This window comes from Chamaea fasciata, unplaced genomic scaffold (genome assembly GCF_029207755.1).
Source record: "Chamaea fasciata isolate MVZ Bird 193981 ecotype frontalis unplaced genomic scaffold, bChaFas1.0.hap1 SCAF_4, whole genome shotgun sequence".
In the NCBI taxonomy this organism is placed as follows: Eukaryota; Metazoa; Chordata; class Aves; order Passeriformes; family Sylviidae; genus Chamaea; species Chamaea fasciata.
In genome coordinates, this window is record NW_027094089.1 from 31,174,365 (window position 1) to 31,201,252 (window position 26,888).

At 37.7% G+C, this 26,888-nt stretch overlaps 1 protein-coding gene across 7 annotated transcripts in view; it reads left to right on the plus strand.

Annotated features, from left to right (window-relative positions):
• ERBIN (erbb2 interacting protein) overlaps nucleotides 1–26,888 on the plus strand; it is a 118,247-nt gene that overhangs the window by 16,774 nt on the left and 74,585 nt on the right. For 5 of the 7 annotated variants that reach the window (XM_066181222.1, XM_066181225.1, XM_066181223.1 and 2 more), the window contains exons 1-2: nucleotides 21,552–21,635; nucleotides 25,632–25,688. In XM_066181222.1, coding sequence (XP_066037319.1) covers nucleotides 21,627–21,635; nucleotides 25,632–25,688 — 66 coding nt within the window. In that variant the 5' untranslated portion in view covers nucleotides 21,552–21,626. Of the gene's footprint in view, nucleotides 1–3,949; nucleotides 4,062–21,551; nucleotides 21,636–25,631; nucleotides 25,689–26,888 lie in introns of those variants that run through there. The other 2 variants (XM_066181224.1, XM_066181228.1) reach the window with 2 other exon arrangements.

The following is a 26,888-nucleotide window of genomic DNA, read 5'->3' on the forward strand; positions in this document are numbered from 1 at the left end:
GTACGGTTTTATGTTTGGATTTATCCCTCTCCCTCTAAGTGAATGTGTGACTGAAATATTGTCCACTGCATTCACTTTCACTGTTTTTAGGATTACCTTTCTCCTGCATTTTTTCCACTTAAAACACAAAGGTTTTTTTCTTTTTTTTGATGCAGCAGTTTTGGGATTTTGGGGAAGGGTCAGATTTTGAGGGACTGGCGTGTAGTTTCAGTGTGTCTGGCATGTGTTAAAATGCTGGGCAGAAAAGGTCTGTGAAAGAGAACTACGTATTTTTACATTTGTTCTGCTATGTGGTTATAATACAAGTTGAACACTGCTTTTTAGGTGTATGTACCTGTATTTATCTCTGTATTTTGAAATAAGTGGGAGAAGGGGGGAAGGGTATTTAAAGATTCATAAAAATGACTTGTTCTCTCTCTGCTAAGATCATGTGTTTTCTGGTATCAGTCCTGACACTGGAATCTGAACTGTGAGTCTTGCATACTGGAATAATAGCCAGTAGTGAAGCTGAGCTTAGTGAGGCTGCTGGATGGGTTTCTTTCTACCATTCCTGTTCAGTCATTGATCTAGAGAAAAACTGAGGATCCAATATAGAATTTAAGTGTTAAGGTTGGGTACAAATCAGTCAGCTACTCACTATCAAGTACTTAGGCTCACAGAGTATCTGCAAATTGATGTCCTCTTCTGCCGATCATCTAGCTTCCAACAACCAGATTATCTTTTAACACTTTTAATGATAGTAGTCAAGTGTGTTTAAGCACTTATTACTGGGTTTTTTTTAAAGCAAAATAAATACGTATCAAAACAACTTCTTGTAATATAGGCTAACTAATTTTAATGTTACCTGTAATTATATGTGTCCTCTGTTTGTCCAACATAATGGAAAACAATATGCTAAGTATATACTTGCTTTCAGAAGACAGTTGAGGAGAGCTTTTTTTCTGGCTCATGCCCAACTGCATTAATGTAGCTGCTAAAGTATTGATTTTGTATATGCAAGTAATTATGCTAGTAATTAGGCTCATATATTCATAAGTTTCTATTTTTCTTATTTGGCACTTTGGATTCAGCTTAAAAAAATTTAAATAGCATTTTAAAATTTTTCATGGTAGATGAACAAAATAGGGGGGAAGAATCCTGTGGTACTAAATGATTTTTTTCCCTGTTCATTGTTAAAGCAAAATGTTAGATTTTATGCATAGCTATACTGATGCAGTAGAACTGACTTAATAAATATCTCAACTACTATTTTTTACAATATTAAAACTCAATTAGTAGAATATTTCTAAATTAATTTTGCTGCTTTAAGCAATCTTTTCCATTACTCAGTGCTATCATTAGTTGCTCGTATATTGCTAGGACAGTGGTGTGATGATGCTTCTTGGCTCTGGGTGGAAATGAAAGTAGCGTCCTTTGCAATGTTCCATCTGGAATCTTTTTCCAGTAAGTTTAGCCAAAGTGATAGATATCCTTGGTTTTTAATGTAATGTTACCAGTCATTTTAGCATAGGCTCTTGGATACATTCTTGCAAACTTTGAAATACTTGATAGCAGTACTAACTGCATTTAACTTTCCACAGTATTTTAACAAAATTTCATACAGATAAGCAGACCCTGATCGTTCATGCCATATATTGAAAAAATGGAGTAAGAGTAACAGGGCACTAGATGCAGTAAAATGGAAAAAAAAGAAGTTCTGGTTTTTAAGTTTTTGGTGTGGTTTTTTTGTTTGTTTGTTTGTTTGTTTGGGTTTTTTGTTTTTTTGTTTTTTTTTTTTTTTAGTGCAGCATGATTCTCACAAGTGTGATAGCAAAGAAAAATCCAAGCTGATTCTTCTCCTAATTGTCTTTGCAGCCACAAAAGCGCCTACATATTGTATGCAAGGGATGATTTAGGTATTCAGCAGGATAAATTTGTCTAGTTCTGAAAAGTCCTGGTTGTTCATAACTGTTCTGAAATGGGTTTATAACTCAAATGTTATATGGGTCTTTTTTCATACAGTGACCTGCCCATCAGGGATTTGAGTTAGATTGTCTTGTTGGTATTATTCGATAGTATGTTTTAATTAAAAATTACAAGTCTCTGATAATGAAAAAGCCAGGAAAATACCATAGCCTTAGTTCTACTTTCTAAGTTACCCTGTTCTGGAGAAGTGTCTAAGGTCTTTCTTCTTATGATGTGTAAAATTCTTATTTTCTTACTCCTTCTCAACTGTTAACTTCTGGAGTCCACTTTACCACCAAGCACTTGTACCATAAACGCCAGGTAATCTGGCAGTGACAGACTTATCTTGCAGATAAGTAATCTGGAAGAGACAGCATATTCAATAGTCCATTCTTTATATATAAGATGCCACTTACATCTCAAATTGAACTGAATCTTCTCTGGAAGATCACCAGACAAGAAAGAGCAAAGTTAGTCAGCTCTCCTTAGTTAAGAGCTAAGAAAGCTGTTCCAGGCTTTACATCAGTTCCTAAACAGTGCATGTATGAAGAGAGTTGCTAGCTAGATATGAACTTGATTTAATGTGATAGTTACGTTAGTATTTTCAGTCATGCAAGAATTTTGACTGTATGTGGGAAAGCAGTAGGAGAATATTACAAGGAAGGTTCCAGAGCCACCACTTCAAGAGACAGCAGCCCAATTTTTTTATTCCTGAGAAAGCCAGGAAAGTAGCAGTGCAGTCATCAACCATGGCATCCTTCAGAGTTTCTACTTGGGGTGGCCATGGCACTCTGGGGTAACAGCAATGTTTTGGAAAAGGCAGCTGAAATCTGTTTAACGGCTGTATTACTATGGATTCCTTAGGGTTTGTTAAATCGCACAGTGTTCTGGCATTGGCAGAAACACTTAATTTTCTTGGCAATTCTGTTGCTGCTGTTTGTCTTAAGAACATTAGGAATCAAGAAACTTCAGAAATCATGAAATTGGGTTTTGTGACTATATATTAAGAGCTAAGCAGGATCTGATCTCCTGAATAGATTCTTTCAGGAAAGACTTCATTTATCAGCATGGAAACCTAGATTTATTAGACCTTTTTTCCTTTTGTGCGGGGTGTATTAGCTGTTTTAAAACCAGATGAGAAACCATTCTTCTGTGTTTTGGCACTGTATTTGAACTGGCGTCAACAAATGTCACCAATATGAGGCCATGGGTGTGTTCCACATGCATCTTAGATTTACTGCATTAATTGTGGCCTTATAGCCAGGACCACATATTTAAACTTTGTATCCTCAACCTACAGAATGGATGGCAATACTTCACAAAAGCTCACCAGGCAGAGTAAGCTTCTGAGAAATAGATCCAACTACTTATAAACTACTGTCTCCACTCTTGCCAATAGCTGTGGCTGCAGACCTTCAGTAAGACCTCATGTTAAGCTGAATGAAAGGCAGCTGGCAGGTCCAGTTAAAATAATTGAAGCTTTTTTTAAAGACTCATCTGTTGCAGTGAGTTTTATTTCCCCATGAGGGCTGTGGGAACACTTGTGTCTGTGTGGGTGGTATAGATTCTCTTTCAGAGAACATGCTTGAAATTCAGTCCTGGTTCTGAACATAACTTCGTGTTGGTTTTGGTTACATTTTGTTAATCTGATAATTGACTCAATTCATGCAAATAACAGGGAGCTGTTCTGAACTCTAGCTTGCAAGTAGCATATTTGTTTTAGTTTTGGCTGCTATAGAAGGAGGAGATGATAATCAGTTCTACATTTTCTGTGTTTTGACACACTGCTTTTTGTGTTTACATTATGTTCAAATTTGACAAAGAAAAAAAAAGAATGTTGGTAGAATGGTGGTTGTTGTGGTGAGCTACATATTACTGCTTCTGTGTTGTCTGTGTTTGATTCTGGTATAGAACAAAGTGAATGTGTGCTTTGAAACTGTCTTAGTTTTGTGTAAGGCCGTTTACACCCATCATTTTGAAAACACTTCTTAATTCTCTTTCACAGATCCATGTGGATGGTTTAATAAACTGTTCGACGTTCTGGTGAATCTGTGGTCCCAGTTGAGAAACTGATTCAGGCTCCTATGGTGTAAATTGGCAGTGGTGGAGTGATTTGGGTAGGTGACTGTCTGCATATGTTAAAGGAAATAAGGGGAAATAAATGTTTTGGCACACTTTCTGTTTCAGTTACACTCTTTAAATGTGCTATTAAAACCTTCTCCCACTCACACATGTAAGAATGACAAATGTTTAACTGTTGAATTTGTATTACGGTAGCTTCTAGGGATGATGCATGAGAAATGTGAATTGTGTTTGCTTTCTCTCAAGGGGTGCTGGAAATATTCACTATACTGGCACTATCTGTGGCACTTGGGTCACAGAGCATGGTCTGTTTATGTTTCAAAGTTGGGGAACTCTGTGTGAGCACTTGCTTAGAGGCAACCTGACTTCCATTGCTTCTGCTCTATTTTTCTGCATTGTTTGCTTACTTTGAATTGATAACCCATTTTGTGGTAATATATTAATTGTGCAAAAATAAAATGAATTTCAAACAAATATTTCTGCCCTGGATAGGCTAACTTAGATGCTGTTATTGTATGTAGAGGAAGGTTAGAGTGATTTGGGTTGGGGTTTTTTGTTTTTGTTGGTTCTTTTTTTTTTTTCGGTTGCATATATGTACTGTTGTGGTTCTGTATACTTGTTCTGTTGTTAGTGGTATATTTAGGGTGGGTTAAGACTGAAGGGATTTTTTATAAACTTATTTTTCACTGCATTATTTAATAGCAAATGCACATAGATGCTCAGAAAGGGGTCATAGAGGAACAGGGAAAAATATCTAGAATGCTGTGGCCTTTTTTTAATAATTTTTGTCCCTTATTGAAGTGCCACAAAAATCTTTGGTAGACTACAGTATATACTGGATATACGATAATATACTGTCTTAGTCCTAATAAGGACTGTTGAGCAAATACATTTTTTTGTTATTTTGCTCTCACCATCTTTTGGTCTGATTCAAGAATGTAGTTAGAATGCACCCACAAATATGTGTAACTAGCCACAGAAAATGTTCGACTTTCGAGAAGTATTTTAATGGCAAAAATAATGTTTTAAATGCTTAATAATTGCAGAAATTATGTGCTTAGAAATAAAGAAGTAATGATATTTAAATGAGGAAAAATTGTGAAAAGACAGTACCAAGTATAGGAACCTTTTCTTGGAAAGGAGTTCATGGAGTAAGAGTGGGTTTTAATGGAAAAAGTTAGATTTTGAGGAGCACATTCTTTTTTTGTGAGGAAAATCCTAAATATATATGTGTAAATATATATTAAAAGTATTTGATATTTTGTGTGAGGGCTTCACAGTTACTGTTTCTGTAGATCTTTGTTTACAGAGTTTTAAAAAGTGCCATTTTTCTCTATTAAACTTTAGAGATTTCTTTCATAGTTCTCTGACTAGAGAGTGATATTGTGAAAAAAAATTGTCACAAAAGAGAGAAAATATTATCATTTGGATAGGTTGGGACTTCTAATAAGCTGCTACTGTTTTACTTACTGCCAAACTAACCACAAAGTGGAGACTACAGGCATCAGGACACAGTTTGGATTTAGTGGAGGTTCTTTTTTTTTAATGCTACTAATGTTGTTCAATAACATTGAATATGTGTAAGATAATAGGCAAAACCATGTATTTTAATGTTGCTAATAATATTATGTTAAATTAGATCATTGTTTTATAATCCTGGTTTCATTGTGAATCAGCTTTTTACTTGGAAACACCCAGTATTGCTGGGGTAACTGAAATGGTATGTTTAAAGATAGATATTGTTTCTTATTTTGCAATAGTTTGCTTTTATGTCTCGTCCCTCTTTCACTCCTAACAGTTGATTCATTAGCAGCCTTCATTAATGAGTCTTTAATGAAAGAAGAAAATCTCAACCCACTGTAAAGGACAGGATTTTTAAGCAACTGCTTTTTGATAACTTTGTGGCTGCACACACATCTTTAATACCTGAATTGCAAAGCATGTTGTGATGAAATACTTACTGTAGACAAAAGACTTAGTAAGTGTTCCTCGTGTTTTGTGATCATCTTGGTTAGAGGCTTTTTAATGCCAATTTAGTGCATGGTCTCCAGCTTCTCAAAAATTTTGTAATGAGTAGGTTTCTGGGAAAGTAACTGTAATTTGTCAAGCTGCTAAATTCACCGTGAGCACGATGTTAAATGCTTAGGTCCAATGTGGAGGTAATGTATCAACATGTATTTTACAGGTACTGAAATAGCACCATGGAAATAGAGACCATAAACAAGTTTTTACTTGTGAATAGCCGAAGTACAGGAAAGAAACATGACACTAAAAGTTGTCAGAGTTCTTTTTCTTTTTTAACTTCTTGTAATCCATACACTGCCTGATTGGTGAATTTGACAAGACTCTGAAATCTTCACTCTTACAGAGTATAGCAACTTCTTTTGCAATGTATTTGGAAAGTAATTGGTCATCTGACAATGCTTTGTTTAAGGATGCAATTTTGAAGCTGTGTAAATACAGTTAGGTAAGGAAATTCCTATTTCATTGTCTTGTTATCAAGACTTCTACCTGAATAAAGAGAACTACATTGACTAAAAGGCATCCCCTGTATCCCATCCCTTCAGTATTCTTGTGACTTCTTTATTTTGGACATGTTCCAGAATTCTTACATAAGCTCTGGTTTGCATATTTAATCTGTGAACCCTCTTGATTTGCTGATTCATTTCTCCTTGTAGCAATAAATGGTGCCCCAAATCTCTCCCTTCTTAGTTATATTTGACAAGTTCTGGCATGAAGTGCCTGCTCAAGCATACCTCAGGTGTTTCAGCTGTGAAGGTTAAACTAGTCAACATGAGATGTATTTTATCTTGGCAATGCACTTGGGAACTCATTGTTCTGTGAGCCCAGTGGTCCCTGTAGTGCAGGAGAGGTTATGGACAAGCTGTCTCAATAACTGAAATGATTCTCAGACGCACAGGCACTTCTGTTAACATATTCTAGACTGCTTTGTTGAATGTTTTTTTGGTTTAAGAACACATAAGCAATGATAGTTTGTCCTTTTAAATGTGTGCACTGCTAGGAGTATCTAAACAAGATTAAGTTATCATAGGGTTGACCTGTGTGATAAGCTTGCTATCTGTCACATGGCCAGAATTGGGTATTGTAAGGAAAACATCCTGTCTCCATAGAGGCAACTTTAATTGTATGCCAAGGCTGGATGTTGGGGTACTCATGCTTGTATTACATAAGCAGTCCTTGAATCTTGTTTGTCAATTAAGCTGACTAGCAAACAAAAAGCTTCTTAAACAGTGTCATAAATGTGTGATGGTGTTAGAGGAGAAGTGTGTAGAGAATTCTTTTAAGGTATTTAAATAGCATGGCACATGCTGGCTTCCTCTTCCCTCTCTCCCTTTCCATCTGCATTGTTCCATGGATATAGAATCAAGTGCGAGCTAATGAAGGCAAGTAAACTTGCTTTCAACAGTTGTCTTTGAATGCCAGTGCCTATTTCTCCAGTTAAGATATTGCTTCTGTGTCATTCACAGACCTCTCTGACAATATCCTCCTTTCCTTTTGTTTCTTGCTTCCCTCCCTAACCCCAGGATATCTTTTTCTTAATGATCCAATTGTACACATTATGATGTGAAAGTATATTTTCCTCCTAGTGAGAAGAAGTAATGGTGAGACAGAAATGCCCGATAGAATGGTTTACTTTCAATGATGTCATAAGCAGCTGTGGGTAGTTGTATTGGATGTGCCAGTTTGTTTTTCTGCCAAAATACTTTTTTCTTTATATGAAGAATTGTACGAGTTTAAAATTTAATTGCACAAGCTTATATAAAAAGTGCAGTTTTCTTCCTGTATCTTTGCTGTGTCAGGAGGATCATACAACAACAGCGTGGGGAGCTGTACAGATTGATGTCTTATAGAATTCCACATCAGGATGAGAAATACTGGATTTCACTAAATAAGACCAGGTGAATTTGAAGCTAGCCAATCCGCATCAAGTTCAATCCAAAGAAGCCTTGTACACAGAAAGCAAAAGAATGAGTTGCTTTGATTTATTGGGAAGGAGTAGCATGCAAAGTGCTGTGTGTTTTAGAATGCTATATTGCCCTGATGATATTACACTACAGACTACATATCTATGATGACTTTTAGCCATCCAAGACAAGACTGTCATTTTTTTATAAATGGGCAAAAGGCATAGTGTTTCTGCAGGTCCAAGTGGTCTTCGGACACTTTCTTTGTTAAGCGCATGAGGACAAAGATGATAAGAGTGAGCTAGGTGGCTAGGTAAGTGGTGTAAAAGGAGTGGGTTTTCCTGTTATGAAGCAGCAGTTTGATTTTAGGATGAAAAGAAATGGCAGATCTTCCTCAAAAAAAAAAAAAAAAAAGAGGCTTGAAGTGAACATTAGTTACAGAGAAGAAGCAAGTAGAATATCTCTTAAGAAGTGTGTGAGAAGGAAAAATACCCAACTTCTTTCTAATACAAATACAAGATACTGAAAGTACTGCTCATGGAGGACTGATGAATAATTCTGAGAATGTTTATAAAGAAAAAAAAGTGTTGGGTACTGTTTGAAGGAGTAAAGAAAACTATTATGGTTGATCTGTGTAGGGTCACTGACCTTTGGTAGAAAAAGTGGTATGTTTGGTGGTTAAAATAGCTGCTTGCAAAGCAAGGACAAAGTGAAGAAAAAGGACAATTCTATTTTAATGAGAACTGAAAAACCAAACCAAAACAAAACAAAAAAAACACACCACTTAGCAGTTGGTTTCCTCTTTGGCCACAGCAGAAATAGCTTGCTGTGGAGTATCAAATTGCAGTCACATACAGGATGACTAACTCGCTAAGTACAGGAAACCTAATTTTTATGTGCAGGTGGTCTTGTACTACTAATACTAAAATGTTAATTAAAAAAGATGATGGATGCAGTATTTTTAGAAGTAATTATAAAAGGATTTGGAGTCACACCTATTATTGAAAGGAGCCAAATAACCAGTAGTGTATTTAAAACCTCCTTGTTTTTGATAAAGTATAAATGACTGTGAATTGACTTTGATTGTACGTAATAAATATGAAGTTTAATCAGCAGCATTTATTTGTTCCTTTTTATAAAGATCACTTGGATGCCATTCAATGAAATCATCTGTATAGAAATTCCTTTTTCTACTCAGTTTTAAAGGGAAATCAGTTAAAGGATGTTTTAGTAGATGCTTAGGAAACACTGAATCTAAAACAGGCTAATATTGTAGTGAGAAGTGCGCATGTGTTAATTAAATGAGGGGGAAAAGCTGTAGCAATGAATTGTGGGTTAGAAGCTGCAAACTTCAGAAAGTAAAGGGTGAAGGGGGTCTACCTAAGGTATCTAGGATGCTAATGTTAGGACCACTGAAGTGGGTGAGAATGAGATAAAATATACCAAAATACACTTATTTTTTATAAATTTACAGATATGTTTAATTTGCTTGGCAAAATAGGAGACTTCTGTAATTGAGAAAGTTGAGAAGAGCTTGATGATCAAACTGGTAGGCTTATTCATCAAATGGTTCACATTTTAAATTTTTTTGATCAGTCAGAGAATTGTGTGATTGTAATCCTGTAATTAATTAGATTCATTCTGGTTTTATGGTAGAGGATTAATATTTTCCCCAGAATACCATGTAAAACAATGTTTTGGTACTGCCTTTCTCTAGCCCTTGAATTAGTTACATAAGTGAGAAAAGAGCTCTGCTTATTTTTGTATTTAACTGCTGCTGCTTCAGGATACCAAACTGCTTGATTTGACTCTTGGTCAGATGGAGAAGCCTCTCTGGTCTTTTTTGCTAATACCAAGCCATGTAAAATTCAACCAAGAGAATGTTCTTGCTCAGTTTAGATGTTTGTATGGTTTCTGCTTCAGTCCTTCCTTACCTCTTGTGCTAGAATGGAGACTTCAAGTAAGAAGTATTCCAGAGTTATTCTAAATCTCTATTCACAGTTACAACATGTTGTAATTTATTTTGGAACTTAAATACCTCCTCTCGAATCCAGAGGTAAAACTTTCTGAAAGTTTGGAACTTTTGTAGGTCTGTTTCATATAGGGTCATGAAAATGATTGGCAGGCTCAAGTACTTCTTCTGTGAAGACAGGCTGAGAGAGTTAGGAGTTCTTCAGCCTGGAAAAGAGAAGAATCCAGGGAGACCTTACAGCAGCTCTCTGTACCTGGAGGGAGACTACAAGAAATATGGAGAGGGACTTTTGCACGAGTGTGTAATGATAGGACAGGGAGTGGCTTTAAACTGAAAGAGAGTAGGTTTAAACTGGATATTAGAAAGAAATTCTTAACTGTAGGGATTGTGAGGCACTGAAACAGTTTGCCCAGAGGAGCTAGGAATGCCCCATTCCAGACTAGATCAGGCTTTGAGCAACCTGATCCAGTGGAAAGCACCATTGCCTGGAGCAAAATGGCTGGAACTAATGATCTTTAAGGTCCCCTCCAACACCAGCCATTCTATGATTCTATGAAAACATAGAAGTAGTTTCTATAACTAGTTGAGCTGATTGGAGCACAAGGGGAAAAAACTTACCTTCTTTCAGGTACCAAGGAAATTGCTTGACTCCTGCCTCTCACCATAGAACTGTGGCTTGTTCTTCTCCTCGAATAAAAAAATCAGGACTTACAGTATTTCTTCTCTTGGATTTTATAGTTTTTATTAAACTCAATTTGTATTTTTGCTTACTATGATTTGGAACAGTAAAGAAACAGACCAGGTAGATATATCTGTTTTAAGTTTTCTTCTTAGAAAGTCTAAATGTTTGTACCAGCAGAGCTGACTATTTGGTTTTTATGCATGTATTTGTATAGGTGTAACATATGTAGTTCATTTTCATTCAGGATGCGTAAAATCAATTATTTTCCAAAGCATTATGATTACCCTTTGTATAACCTAAAGGAGTTTTAGTAAACAAACTGGAAGTGCCTCTCATGATTCAACACAAGTGTAGGATAGACAACAGGTTAATTGTCCTTCAGAACAGGTTAGGGTGACTTAGTAGGGGAGCACATGAAGTGAGGGATGGTGATGGTAAACACTCTTCAATCTGATGAGCAGTAGTATTTGCACAACAGCAGCCTGATAGCTGTTGGGATTTTGTTTTTAAGCAAGAGACAAGGAAAATATAAAGGAATACACAGTGAATTCGTTTTAGGTATCTATGTGAGAATGCTATCAAGAGTTGCTCTGAAGAATTGATGAAGCTAGATAGATGGTGGTAGAAGCTAACCTTATTGACTGAGGAGTCTCCTTTTGATTTTTGAATGAGAAAATAGTTTGAGAAAGTAAATGAAAATAAGCTACTTATATCTTCAAAGGAAATGGGCAAAATGGGAGTACTTAAACCAGCAATACAGTTAAGCAGTGTCCTAGAAATTATTTTTGTATTAAGTATAAGTTTTTGGGGTTAAGGTTTTGTTTTGGGTGTTTGGGGCTTGGGGACAGGTGTGACTACAGGGATTCAAAGGATGAGGAAGCAAGGAGAGTTGTGGGTGAGAGTAATGGACGAGGTACTGGTGATGTCCAGAAGTAAGCAAAACGTGATAAAATCATTGTTGATGGTTGAGTTTATGTTCTGGTTTTATATGCATTGAATTTAGGTAGACAGTTACCAGTTGTGTTTATCATCTGGAAAATCTGTGAGATGGAAGCATGTCAGGGACACTAATATTAGAAAGGCAGGGGATGCAGTTTGGGGTATGAAAAAAACTTCGTTGAAACAGAAGAAACAGCAGAAGAGTGGAAAGGAGTGGGCTGACCAACAGCAGAAAAAATCACAATGGAAAGATGAGGAAGCAAGCATGGTGACTCTCTGGGGGCTCTCACCATTATTGTGGACTTTGTCACAGGAAGGATCACCTGTAGACCTGTACTAGGTCTCTGAGAAGTCTTGGACTGATAGGAGATATTAGCAACCCAACCCAGCTTTTCTTTCCCCTCTTTTATATTTTGGTATTTTCCTTTTTATTCCCATACCTCTGGAAGAGTCAAATTTTGACTTAGGGTCAGGACTCCTCCTTTTCAAATGTGTGAGCTGTAGTTTTCTTCACATGCATTTAAAGCAAACAGTAACCATAAGAGATTAAGAATTGGTATCTGTCGGGTGTGATTGCCCAGGCATTTTTACATCGAGCAAGATTTAAGTTTAAGGCTCATTAGTCTTAAACTAGTGAGTGGGTGTTAGATAAATTGGTTAAGCTCTGTCTCTCAGTATTTGCTATTTCAGATTTAGATGCCGGCCTGCCAGTCTAATCAAAGCTGTTAAAAATGTTTGTTTCCTTTTAAATGAGGCGCTAATAACACTGCTGCTGTCTAACTGCTAATGCTCATTCTAGTCTCTGCTTTTATGTGTCATAATGTTAGCATTTATTCTGAGCCCAGTCTCTTACTGTTGTGAAGACTAGAAAAGATTACCTTCATGTGCATTACTTTTTGGATTTCTGTAATTTTATGGGAAAACTGGACTTACGTGCATTGTTCATAGAGCCACATGCATTAAAACTGTTGAGTGATTTTGTCCATCATTTTAAGTCTAAGTTGTAATCCCTTAATGGTATTAAAATGAAAGCTGGTATCTAGAATAAAGTAAGTCCATTAATCTCACTACTGATCTTTAGTGCTGAGGTTTTTTCCATAGTAGAAGATATTCTAGTGCTTTTTCTTCTGTTAGCAGAGCTGACTGGTGTGTTAGGAATCAACCTGTTGGAAAGGATTGATTGTATTCTCTTTTTTAGTTACTGTGTCTTATTGCTAGACAGAATATTGCATAGAGGTGTTATCTAACACAGTTCTTCTCTTAGAAATTAGAATCCAGTAGTCTGCAGTTAAACAAGTGAGTTGCTTTATTGCTAGGAAAGCTTTAAATACAGACTTAATTGATTTGTCCAGATCTTGTACTAGCTTGTTGGAGAAGATCTGGAAGATCCAGAAAAAATTAATTTTAGATTAAAAAGATGTTAGGTTGCTTTTAAAGCTTTTACCTGATTGTTTTTGTTTTGACTCAGAACTGAGAATGGGGCAATATCTAGAAGCCAGAAACCCCTAAGAACCTCCATTGTTTGGCTATCAGATCTAACAGTGAATGCATTTCACTTATTACTGGCAGACCTTCTGAACTGTAATGGGCAACTACAGTAAAAAGTATTTTTGAAGATGTATGGATATAATCTTCAAATGCATTTTAGGACATGCATTTTGGTAGTGCTCCTATCAGTATCTGAAGGGCATATTCTTCCAGGCAGTATATTTTTATAAGACAACCATGAGAAGAATGAGAAATTGGGGATGAGGAGAAACCTACTGATTTGCTGACTACACACAAACAATCATTTCTGTATGTGATGCTGTGTTGGTTTAAATTAAATTTAATAAATAGAGGGTAAGACATGAGACAAAACAACCCCCACTGCAATCTCATTTTTGGAGGGAATACAGCAAACTCATGTCCTGCTCCTTTCCGCAGACTACCATCCACACATGATTTTTAAGTAACAATTGTGGGTTTGGGTTTTTTTAGATTGAGAGGCATTGGTTACTTCAAGTTCAATCAGCAGAGGGATTTTTTTTTTAGACAGGAACAGCTTGGACTGTTTTCCAATCAGTTAAATTCAGCATATTAATTTCCCTAAATTATCTTATGAGCTGGGGATTAATTACCTTGCAGCTCTGCAGTTTCAAATAACAGAAATTTTTTATTACCTTAATGAGCTGTTTGCCTTTTATTTCAGGTCACTTATGGGCCTGGTTTGTTTTGTGTGTTAGAGGGGGATTGTTATCCTGTTACATAGCAAAAATCCGAGGAGATTCTATAGCATAATTTCATCCATGAAACATACCACCTCTAACAGTATTTGCAGAATATAAATTAGCTGCAACAAAGGGGTTGGGTAGCTTTAAATTCTATGATAAAAAGTGAGAATTGTGCTCCATCATTGGTTCTTGAGCAGGTAGTGAGATCTGACAGCAAGCCAAGGCTTAGTGTTTAGCAATTGGCTCAAGACAGGGATTAGGCAGTAGCATTAGTCTTTTGGAGAGTAATGTGATAATGTCACAGCTACAGATCATACCTCGGTGACAGATGGCGCATGCCTGTGTGAAGTGTAGTAGGGTAAAAATACTTTTTGGTTTGATGTTTTATATGTTTAGTCACAGTCAGTAGCTGCTGTAGTTAGTTAAAAATCTAATATCAATTCAAACAGGAAACACCAGCTTCCAGGAAGACACCTGTTCTATTGTCCAGAGTTAACAAAAAGAAGTTGCGGTACTGGACATCTGCCTTCAGGGTGTATCCCTGCTTCAGATCAGTGTGTTTTTAAAAATTCATATCTCTGATTCTACATAGTTGCTGATCAACTATATAATTGCTGTTTTCAATATAGAAATGTATTATTCCTCATGGTGTTTTTGTTACTGTTTATAGGCAACACTTAATTTTAAGGTGGTGTGTGCAATAATTGACAGTTGAAGCTATAACAAATATCTGATGCTTCCTTTTTTATCTAAACCCGCTCAGACAAGCAATAACAACACAAATATTTTTGTCTTACTTGGCATGTTAAGAGCACAGCTGAAGTTAATTTCCTTCATGGCTATGAATATTTAGCAATTTTGCAAGCATGTTGTCAGATTGTTGATTATATTTGTAATCAAACTGGCTGGCCAGTGATGTCTCCTAATTCAATTTTGTAACGCAGTGGGGAACAAAAATGCAGAAGGAAGTAAAAGGTTCATCATAGCAATTTTTAATTGGAAAGCTATGCCTCTACACATGTAGGGGGGAAATGACATCTAAAAATAGCTGTAAGTGTTGCTTGACAAGCACTGCTCACCTCTGCCCTGAAAGGAAAGAGAACTCAGGAATTTACATACCCTAACAATGACTTGGCTGGTAGTGTGAGATCTATAATTAAGTATACAATTCTAGCAACTGTTTGCTGTTAGTTTCTTCTCTTTTTGAGACAATTTAAATACAAAATCTCCATTATGCTATAAAATTATGTTTCTGAACTATGTGAAATGTAAGAGGGTTCTTCCAATTCCTAATACCAAATTCATGACACATTAAGACAGCATAGGTCTCATTAGTTCTATGAATTCAGTATTTTATGCATAATTTGATAATTTCAAGTATGAAACCTCAGCTGTTTAACAGTTCAAACTGTGTTGCAGTATCTCCTGGACCAACCAGTGGCCATAAAATACCACAGGCACAAGATGAATTCAAACATTTGATGCCACAAGCATTCTCAGAATTGATAAAATTTGTAGTCTGAATTCTGTCATGAGCATCTGTATTTTGATAGTTTGAAACAGCTCTAGGGTTTGGTTTTGTGCGTAACCTGTGTCATAACTGGTGGAGTATCCACTTGATACAAGGGCTATATCAAAAGTATATCTGACTGCCTAGATTTTAAATGGAGAGGTATCTACTATCTTTATTGGTCTTACTGCTGGGGTGTAAAACAGTATGTAGTTCATCTGGAGTGCTGGAAACCTAAACTCAAATGTTGTCCAAGAGGACTTGAACCTTAGGTTGTTTGTCTTTCAGGACAAGAATTGTCTGTAACAATCTTGTGTTCATTCAGATGGAGGACTTGTCCTAGGATTTATTTGATTAAGTTTCACATATTATTGGAGAATTGAGTATACAGGTTTTTATTCCCTGTGCTTTCTCTCATGCTTGGACACATCTGCTTTAGTATCTCGATCACTTCTTTTTTCCTCACATTAAGTAGTTAACATGTTATCTGTTAGTGAGTCAGCATCTGCTTATGGCAATATTTAGACAAGTGCTGTTTGCACACAAGTGTGGGTGTTGGCTGCCACCAGCATTTTATACATGCCCGTCGTCTCTATAAGGCTTGGGGCATATTTCTGAAATACTGCACAAATAAAATTAGATACGTCCCTCCCTAAAGTATTGCAATATCTAATAAAAGGTGTGGGTGTGATGAAGTGGTGGAGGATGAAGGGTTTCTCTGATGAATGGCAGTAGACAAAAAGAAACCAGGATCATGGTAATAGCATAATACAAGTTAACCACTTACTTAATTTTGATTCAGTATGTCTTTTCTAGAATCAGTGGTGTACGTTCTGGTGTTGTTCAGGGTGTATATATGACTGAGTTTTGTGTTTATAAATATTACTGCTGATTCAATTGGTATATTCTGTCTTATGTATTCTTATTCTCTTAGTCACTTGTTTCCCAAATTTTCCCCATTCCTCATCTTTCCCATCATCAGTGTCTCTTTTTCTGCAGTGAAAAAAGGTTGAATTCTGACCATATTTGCTGTGGCTAACAACAGTAGGACTGAAAAAGCTTTGACTTTTTGGAGTGGTCACTGTCTAGGATCCATGTGCAGATGGGAAACTAGAGGATGAAGGGGGGCAGGGGTGAAAAGGAACAGGGCCACATGGGAACAAAGGGTGAGGGCACCAGATCTAAACAGTTTTTGATTTGCAGTCTTCTCTTGTTATACTGAGTGCTTGTGTCACATTGTTTGTGGTGCTAATTGGCCTCCTGATGTCACATAGGTATGTTCAGTTCTCTCAAAACTTAATGTCAATTCTGTTAGTAGCAGTGGAAATCTTTGAAATGGCTGAAGCTTGTGTGAAAGTTGTTGTAGCTTAGAAAAAATAAAGGTGTTTTTTTTTTTTTTTTAATTCCCATATTGAATCAAGTTGGATTCTTTCCGTTACCACTAACAACAGACCTCAGTGTGCAGCTTGGCACAGCTGCTAACTTTTAGCCACTGAGTTAGCACAAGTGTCACTTTTAGAAAAATGGTTTGGTAAAGAATTGTGATACTGCACAGAGTACAGACTGTTGCTGTTCTGAAATGTGTTGGTTTTGTCCCTAAGAATGATCTGTGAGGTCAAGATAAGTGGTCTCCAAAACCATTTCTGGTAGTTTTCTGTTGTGCATGGTTTATTTTTCCTTCTTTTTTTTTTTTTTTTTTTTTTTTTTTTTTTTTTTTTTTTTTTAAGTTCGAGTACTGCTGTATTGTGTACTTCAAAGACAAGAATCAAGTTGTTATGAAGAGATCATTAAACTTGTTTGTTTTGTGTTAAGACAAGTGTATATTAAATCAGTGAATAAGGATGTCATGAATTGTAATGTTTTAAAGCCTTCCTGAAATTTTAATTTTTAGCATTAAATTGGGAGTCGAAAACCAGTGTTGTTTCTGTTTTCTATGTTTTCCTTTCTGTCTTGGTGTCTGGTTACTTGAGCTAATGTGTTGGCATTGAGTAACAGAAACAGTAAACATTAGTAATGCCTTAAGCAGAGTGGTTATGAACAGCATACAGTAACAGTTTAATCCTTGTCACATTTACCATCCTGGAAAGCAACCTTGGTTTATAGATTTTAATAAATTGTAAATGTGTGAAAACCAACTCTACTTTCCTGTAAAGCAGAATATATTGATATAAACAGTCTCTGCAAAGAGATTTGCCTGATGCCTTTTTTTGTAAATGTGGGCTGGAACATTTTACACTATGCATTCATGTATGATTGAACCAATATGTGATTATTCAATTGCTTTAGTAAGACTTGGAAAACAACTACCTAAGAGAGTAATTACATTGACTAGACAATTTTGCTAGAGTGACACAGAAACATGTACCACCATGGTTAACAAAAACTACTCAGTCTTTGCTTTCTCCCCTGGAAATGTTTCTAAATAATCCAACTGGTCTGCTTCCTTTTTTGCAAACTGACATTGACCTTAACTCAAAAGTAGAGTTGGACTTTGCAGCATCTAATGTTGGTTTGCTGTGATGTGGTAGGCTGGGTGTTGGGTTGGACCACATGATCTGGAGAGGTGCCTGAGAACCTCCATCATTCTGCAGTTCTCAGTGCTCGGGGAAAGACAGTAAAATAGTGCTATGTCTTACTGCTCCTCTGGAGAATATGGGGTTTGAAGGCAATTAAAAGTCACAGTGTGATTCTTATCTGCAACAGCCATGCCTTCTGAGGGTGTTGTAGATCTCTTTATGCTTAATAACAACTTGGTATTTTGTTCTTTGTATTATAGAGTAACTTTTCAGAGGATGTGTGTCAGGCTTGCACTTTGGGAAACAGGCATCTTGATTCGTAGATGATTTCTTGCAGTTTGATGAGATCTGAAACGCCTCCAGTCTGGTGCATGTGCATTATAGCAGTTTTTCACTGGTGAAATCAAATGCAGACATACTGGTCATTTCTGCATTAACTGCACTGTTACAAAAGGGAGTTTTGAACAGCAGACAATCTTCCTAGGTCTAGCTATGTTTGCTTTGTTGCAAAACCACATTTTTGTCTTGGTTTGGGAAGACAGGTATCTGCCAGGTAATAAAAAAAAAACCCAACTGCAGTTTCCTTTGGAGTGGAGAGTGTAAAATCCCCCCTCCACCCCCTTTTTTTTTTTTTCTTTTTCAATTATAAATTACAATCCGAGGCTCTTAGGCAAAGATTTGGGAAATAGGAATAGCAGTTCTTTACTAGTAGGTATTACAAAGCAAACAAACACAAAAAAAAAAAAAAAAAAACCAACCCACCAAACAACTACAGGATTAATAACAAACGACAACAGTACCAAGAACCTTGAGGGCTTTGTTTCACAAAACCCAGGGCAGTTTGGTTTCGGTGTCCCTGCAGGATCCTCAGAGCACCAAGCTGAAACAGTGGAAAGTCCCGGGCTGGTAGCTGGGATGGCAGAGTGTCCCGACAGGCAGGGGCAGGATGTCCCGGCAGCGCAGGGGGTGCAGGGTCACACTGTAGCAAGAGGAGCAGCACTGAAGAAGCCGAAGGCGAGGCAGGGCCTGGACCAGCTCCCGCGGGTGGCAGGGAAAACTCAGGATTCAGGCGGAACTGGTGATAGTAGATTTCCCAGGACTGGATCCCTTTGGCCACAGTGGAACTCTTCCAGCCAACAACAGCCATTCTCTCTCTCCCCAAATGCCGGAAAAAGAAGAGCCCGCAGCTGCCTGGAGCTCTGTCTTTTACCTACATTATCTCCCCCTTCCGCCTTTGTCCACCTCTTTGTTTCGGTTAAGTACTCTCAAGTATCCAACACTTGGTCTCCTTGGTAACTTCTGGGGAAAAAATTTTTTAGAGAAAGAAGGAACAAACCTAACCCCCAACAATTTTGCATTCAGAACGCTTAGACAAGGTTTTTGCAGCTATATCCACAGAGGTAGAAATGCTGCCTTTAAAAAAATTGAGGTCACAGATGCAATCTTATTTATGTCTGGGAGACCCTTTTCTGGCCAGCTTCCCCAAGGAAAAGTAGTCAGCCACAAAATCCAGAAACTCTCATTCATTTGTATATGCACAGGAATGAATATGTTTCCGTAACTGTCTTGTGCAAAAGTGCTCTTGTGATATTGTAAATAACAAAATTTCACTTTGTTGCACTCTAGCCAGTCCATTGAGTTTTAAGATAGTTGAAAAGACCTCTAACAGAGCTGTCGATAATCTGGCAGAACAGTGAAACTCTTAGTATTAAAATATAAGTCATATTGCAAGTTATTCAGTCCAGGGACCTATCATAGTGCCATTTGCATTCCATATGTTGGTAAGCAAACCCATTGCCCTTGGCAGAACACTCTTGAACTGCATGTCCCCTGCAGGACAGCAGCAGGTTATTTTGGGGCATTCTGGAAGCAAACGTGAACCTTTGTGTGCCTGCTTAGAATGTGCCATCAGCTGTCCTCTTCCTGCGTTAAGGGATTCTGGTTGTCAGCAGCTGTGACAGCATTGGTACTAGGAGGTATAACAAATCCTCAAGTAGGTCAGCCTCATGCTGCTTGAGGTAATGTTTCATTATTAACAGCCAAGACTTGGCCATGCAAAATCAGAAGAAAGATAGTTCTGCTCCCTTTCACTTGCTACATTTCCTTCAATGAGACGGTTCAATGTTTCTTTGCATTAAGTGTCTGTCTGTGGTTCAGATACTGAAACTATGAGAAGCAGCGGGACAGGATGACAACATTTGCTTCCAGGAAAAGCAAGATGGATTTGTTTTTGAGAATGGTCTGTGGATCCTTTGTGTCTCCCTGATCCTTCTCTGTTCTCCCTCCTTGTTCCCCAGTCTGGGAATCTGAGTAGAACTAAGCTGTCTGTGGTCTACAGGCCTTTCTACTTTGTGCAAAATATGTTTAATTTCAAAAGGTATACTGTCTAGAGATAAATATTTTCTCAGCTGTGTTTATCTTTTGTTTCCTCAATCGAAATCATATGTTGTTTTGTTTGTTCAAGTGAGTTCACTGTAAGGCACACATTTCCCTCCAATGTGGCAGGTTGTGAATTAGAATCTTCCCAGTAAACACTGACAGTAAAACTTACTTATTATCATTGTGTATGAAATGATTATGCACATCTTCATGTACTCCTCTTATACTTAAAAAACCTAAAACTGGTTATGGATATCCTTTGGCAGGCGAGGTCCTCTTGTACAGTGATACCAATGGTGCATACGGTTGCTCTTCCTCAGTTTGCTTTGTAACCCCTCATCTTTCTCATCCCCATTTTGAAGGGCACAAAAACAACTGATCTCCTTGCCCTAAAATTGTTAGTAAACAGATTTTAGTGGTGTAGTATGGGATCTCTTTCTGCTTAATGAGAGTCTCTGGTATGGATAATTTTGATCAGTCTAAAGTCTTTTTAGCTAACTGTACTTTCCTGCTGAGTATGAATGAATGTTGAAGGACAGGCACAGACAATCTGGATTCTACAATACTCTCCTGTTATTTAAAGAAATTTTTAAAGAAATATTTTGCTGATTTTACTGTTTGCAGTATTTAAAATGGAGGATGGTTATTGAGGGGTGCAGTTTTTACGGTACTTACCTCCAACCCTTCCTGAAATGAAGAACATGTTGTGGTTTCCCCACTCTCTCTTGCTCTTGTTTGTTTGTTTTTGGTTTTGGTTTGCTTTTTGTTTCCTTAAACAGTTTGGAGAAAGTAAAAATTGCTTGGACCTCATTCATTGTACTGAAGTATAACCCTATATCTTGATCTGTTGTGTGAAACTTTGCTACATATTCTGGATACATCAGTATTCTTTCAAAGTTGACCTCCCTAAGCAGCTGAAAGAATTCTGAGGATCTGAGCTGAGCTGTAACCCCATTGTAGAACGCAGCCACATTTGTCAGACATGACTTCCCCTTAGTGAAGACATGCTGTGGTCACAAACTACCTCCTTGTTTACTGTGAGCCTTAACAGAGTTTTCAGGAGGATCTGCTCAATGATCTTTGTGGGCAGTGAGGTGAGACCTGACTGACTTGTAGATTCCATGGGTCTTTATTTTTCCTTTTTATGAATGTGGTTATGTGTCCTTTTTCCAGTCATTAGAACTTCCACAACTTCTCAGATATGATAAGTAGTGGCTTATCTACTTCCTTTGTCAGTTCCTTCAGGATCTGTGGATGTACCTCACCAGGTCCTATGGGCTTGTGAACCTTCACATTGACTCAGATGGTCTCAAACCAGATCTTCTACAGCAGGTAGTTAGTTCTTTATTCTCCATTCTATTCACTGGTCTCTGCCTTTGCCTTCTGCAGCTCTAGTGAGGTGGCTGGAGAACTTGCTGGTGAAGACTGAGATAAAAAAGTAATTGACTGCTTTGGACTTCTCCATGTCCCAGGTAACCAGTTCTCCCATTTCCTTTGGAGAGGACCCACATTTTCAGAGTCTTCCTTTTATCAACCATGTGCCTTTAGGAAAAATTAGAAATCACCTTCCTAATTTAAGGAAGGAACCTTAAAGATCATCAAGTTCACACCCTTCTTCTGTGGTCACTTCCAAAGACAGAGCATCCACAACTTCTCTGGGCAGTCTCTTCCAGTCCCTCATCACCCTCATGGTAAAGAATTTCTTGTACTGGACACAGTACTCCTGGTGGAGTGTTACAAGAGCAAAGGAGAGGGGCAGAATCACCTCCCTTGGCTGCTGTTTTGATACAGACCAGGATGAGGTTGGCTTTCTGGGCTGTGAGCACACACAGTTGTCCAGCTTTTTATCCAGGAGAACCCTTAAGTCCTTCTTGACAGGGCTGCTACACTGAGTTCACCTCCCAGTCTGTGTTCATGGCTTGGATTGCCCTGACTCAGGTGTGGCACGTTGCATTTGGCCTTGTTGAACTTTGAGATTCTTGCAGACCTGCTTCTGAAGTTTGTCCGATTTTCTTTGTATAGCAAAGAAACCATCTTATGGAAGCTTTTCTTGTTGCCCTTGATGCCCCTGGCCAAATTTAATTTTACCAGTGCTTTAAGTGTTCCTAACCTGATCCCTGACTGCTCAGACAATCTTTCACTATTTTTCTTAGGGTGTCTGTCCTTGTTTTCACCCTCTGTAGGCAAAAGTCAATGGTAAGTTAGAACTGAAATACTTCAGTGGAATAAGAAATACTTGCTCATTTAGTTTATGAGCAACTCCTGGAGTACAGTGTTTGGGATGGCAGTTCTGGGTCAGACTGGCAGTCCATCTGGCAAGCATTTTCTAGTAGAATTAAGGAGTAAGTACAGGATGGATATATCCTGTATCCTGTACCCCTGGTACTCTCTGCAGAATACTGAGTACTAGAGCTTTTTGTTAGAGAAATATATTGAGACTCAATCTGTTGTGGTTGATACAATGTGCTGGAGTATGGTTAAATAAGATTTCATTAGGTTTTTTTACCTTGGGGGTAAGTTGGTGCCAGCCATCTAAAGCACCTGTTAATACCTCTGCAAAACAACTAGAAAAGTGGTGATCTGAACTAGCTGAGGTCTTTGTGGTGTTACACCCTTAGGGGGAAGGGAGCACCCAAGATTTGTAGATACTCGTTGGTTGAAAGGAATGAGAAGTCAGATGATCCACAAAAGCTTATGAAGTTTTATTAATAAATTACACACTTGGCTTGCAAATTGGTATGTTAGTACCCTGGCCTCTTATATAAGCACATGGCACTGGATTTTGGGTAAAGGGGTAGGGTGTAAGGGAAGAGAGAGAGATGAATTAAAGGGGGGGAGATAGAAAGGGAAGGAGGAAGGAAAGAAAGAAAATATCAGTGCTGGCTGCAGCATCAAATCAGCTGATGGCATGTCCTGGGGCCCGCTGCCTGGGTTTAGATCAGGGTACCTATTAATAGATAAGCTTTCCCTGCCCTGGAGAAAAGTGTCATGCTTTCTATGCAAATTACTTACCACTCACAGTCCATTCTTCCAGGTCCTTGTGGAAATGGGTCAGAGGGCTTTGGTGGTCTTGTTGTCCCCATGCATTCTGTGCCTGCTTCTCCACCTCATTTCTCTGTGCTGTACTGAGTTGTGCTTATCTCCAGGAGGTAAATCAAAGACCTTTGTCCCAGAAAAGTGCTGTCCTACCTCTGTATGGCCCCTTGTCCAGTCACATCTTGTTCTTTCTCACAGTGTTACTGCCAACAGTCCTTGGCTGTTGTTACCTTCAGTCCTTGGCTGGTGCCACAGCCACCCTGCTCTTGGTGTTTGAGACAGCACATTAGCCCCTTGTCTTCTAGACTTCTGCCGTTCTGGTGCATGGTTCCTTTGAGCTCCTCAAAATATCCCAGTTTATTTCCTTAGAGAGGTTGTGCTTTCTGGCAAACTGTGGTGATAGGAGGTTTCTGCGATTGGAAACCCATCATCATGCTTACAGTTGTAGTTACAGCACATTCTTAGCTGTAGGGGCTTAAGGTTACGTGACTCAATGTCACAGTTTCAAGTGACATTACAGGAACATAAGTTGCGCTGAGTTCATTGCTTTTGCTTGATTTTGTAACTGATGTCTCTTGTTCAGAGACTTGTGTAGCTGCTAAGTCTCCAAAGCAGCATGACCTGAAATATCAGGTGTATATTCTGAAATTGTGGTGTGTATTCTTCCCCCGATGCACCCACTTGCCCTGTTGTTGCCTCTGGATGTTTTGGACTGGATGAATTCCTTCTGCTTGGGTTGGAAGTCTGCAAACAGTTAAAGTGGTAATGACTCCCTACCACTGGATTTTATTCTTTTAGGCATTTCAACAGAGGCAGCGAAACAGGTGTCAGGAAATGATGCAAGAGTAATCCCTCCTTGTTTATTGTTTTTGTGACGATTATGGGGCTAGCTATTTCTTTGATAATTTTTCTATTGTGAATGCTTTGCCTGCAGACTCTTGACCTTAGGTCTTTATCCTTCAGAGGCACAATCACCTGACTCTCTCATTGTCAGATCCAGCTCTGTACTGTTGTGTTCTCTGGATGAATTCTGCTTATCCTAGCAAAACTATTGCAGACCTGCATTTCTTCATTTTGGGAGTTTGTGTACAGTGCCTCTGAAATAACTTTTGTAAAGATCACATAGTTTTGCAGTAGGAGCAAAGTGCTGTGGGAAAGAAGCATGCAGCCATGGCAATTTGACTGACTTCTCTAATAGCCCAAGTTTCAGGATCTGATTTGGTTGTTGATGTCTGTCTTGATCTTTTTAATTGTCTTGAGTGGTTCTGCTCTGCATTTCTGAGGCTGGCTAAACTATTAGGATTTTGTTTTTCAGTAGGGAACTTGAAAGGCTTGTGACTTTACTTTAACCCCTTGCTAGCTGCATGTCTTGGATGCTCTTCTATTGAAAATAAATGTATAGATGTATGCAGCGTAGTGCACTGGAGTTCATTTGGTATGAATGCAGAAGCTGACACCAGTGACTCCCAAATGAGGAATAGGACGTGTGATGTGCAGAAGTTGATTGTAGTGCAATCCTGTTGTGGTAGTCTGTTGGGAGTTCATTGTCCTGTTCTTACCCCAAAGCAAGGAACTTGCTTTTCTCCTGGAACAAGTTGATTTCAAATCTCTTTCAGGATCTATTTATTTATTTCATGGTGGGCCAATTCTATAGTTTCATTTATAGGCAAATCCTTTGAATGAAGCCACTACCTGTAATCCCCACAGTTTAAACTCTTTTCTAGATACTGAAAATTTGACAGATTATACTCTGCTTGATTTAGCTTCTAATCTGCTCTACATAACTTGGTGCTCAGTTAGATGATCTATCTGACTACAGTGACATTTCATCCCTCTGAAGATATGTTTTACTTCTGCCTTTGTTGGAGGCAAATTAATCCTTCTCATCAGTCCAGCCACTAATTTTGTGTGTGTTCAGTCAAAAACACTGGGTGCTTTCATTTGTTTTTAATTGTTCTACTTCAGTGAAGTTAGCATCAGACATCTGTTATGCCTTATAAAAAGTGTTGCAACTTTCAAAAAATTCCTGAAGTTAACAATGCAAAATTGTACCTTTTTCATCTTTGGTTAGTTTTTGATGTATTTTTTCTTAGAATTCTTCAGAACTGTGTGGAAGAGAAATCTGTATGATACTTAATATTTTAATATAGTAACTACAAAGGGAGTAAAAATGAAGCAACTGTGTAGACAGTGTGCTTTAAAATAAAAATAGGGTAAAAAGCAATGTTTTGTACGAAGAAGAATTACCTCTTTTAAAAGAATATATGCAGTTTTGCTGTCTTGGAAGTCTTTCAAGTACTCTGAAGTATTCAAGCTGTTGTTCACACACATGTACAGCTTTTCTTTTAACAAAACCAAAACTGTGAAAACCAAAAAAACCCAAAAATAGTAGTGATAGAGTTGACTAAAATTTGTCCCTTTGTCTTAAACAGAATGTTGACTTTGAAAGCTCAGGGAAGAAGCAGCAGGGAGAAGAAAGTAACACAGTGGTAAGTACATTATTTTTCTTTCCTCTGGACCAACTGCCTTATGTGTTAAAATAGAAATCCTCTTATTTATTCATATTCTGTTATAATTGTCTTCAGAGCACTTGAATTTTATTCTGCATCATATCTCATGTTACTTGGAAGGCAGTTTTTTTTAAGCTCTGAAAAAAGCTGTTGAAGACCCAAGTAAAGTATATCTATTTACATGTATTTGTGTGCATATATAGAAAGGGCAATATATGGAAAAGGAAAATAATTCTGTTTTAAGGTTCTGTGTCCATTATTAAGTGTGTTGGCTTGAGAACTTTAGAATACTGAGTTTTGTAATTTTTTTTAAGTTCTTAAAAATGATAAGTATATATTTTTTGAAAACTTGGATAAAAGGTACTTGAAAAAATGCTGAAAATTTTTGTTGAGCCTCCTATTGTCCTTTTTGGTTTGCTGCTCTAAAGCTTAGACATACATAATATCATATACATTCTGTCTTACTGCTGTGTTAATGTTTTTTAGCTAGAGAGCATATATAAAAATGTGAAAGTGTTAACAAGACAAAGTTTGATTTGCTTTCAAAGCTCCATGGAAAAACAACACATGTTCAGAATCAGCTTTTTTCTTTATTAAATTATGCCAGTGCAGATGGCACTAACTTGCTTTTGCCTCATATTGTAAGGGTTTGTAGAGTATTTTTCATGGATATAGAGAGTACCCAATAGAATATTTAGTCGTCATATGAATTCCTATATGAATTCCTATGGAGAAACTGTTACTGCCTAGCCCCCTCATGCCCCAGAAAAAAAACAAAACAAAACAAAACAAAAAACAACAAAAAACCCCCCGACAACATATGACAGCAGCTTCCATCTGCTCTGATTTTATTAATAGTGCTGCTCAGATCGTGGAAATGCTAATAAATATTGACTCGTCAATGACTTTAGTTTTGAGACTATAAAATACTGGTTCAAAGGATACAAAATCTTCTGCATATTTTATCTGGCATTTGTATAAACAGCATATGCTTAAGTAGAGAGAAGTATGTGCACATGCTTGTGTTTTCTAACCTTTTGTGTGGCCTACAATGCTGTAGGCTTTGTGTGCTTTGGCATTCTCCACTGAGCCAATGATCTGTGCTGCTGCTGTACTGCCTCAGCTGTGCTTGCTGCACCATGAGGTTTGTTGCTTCCTATGGGCAAATGACTAGCAATG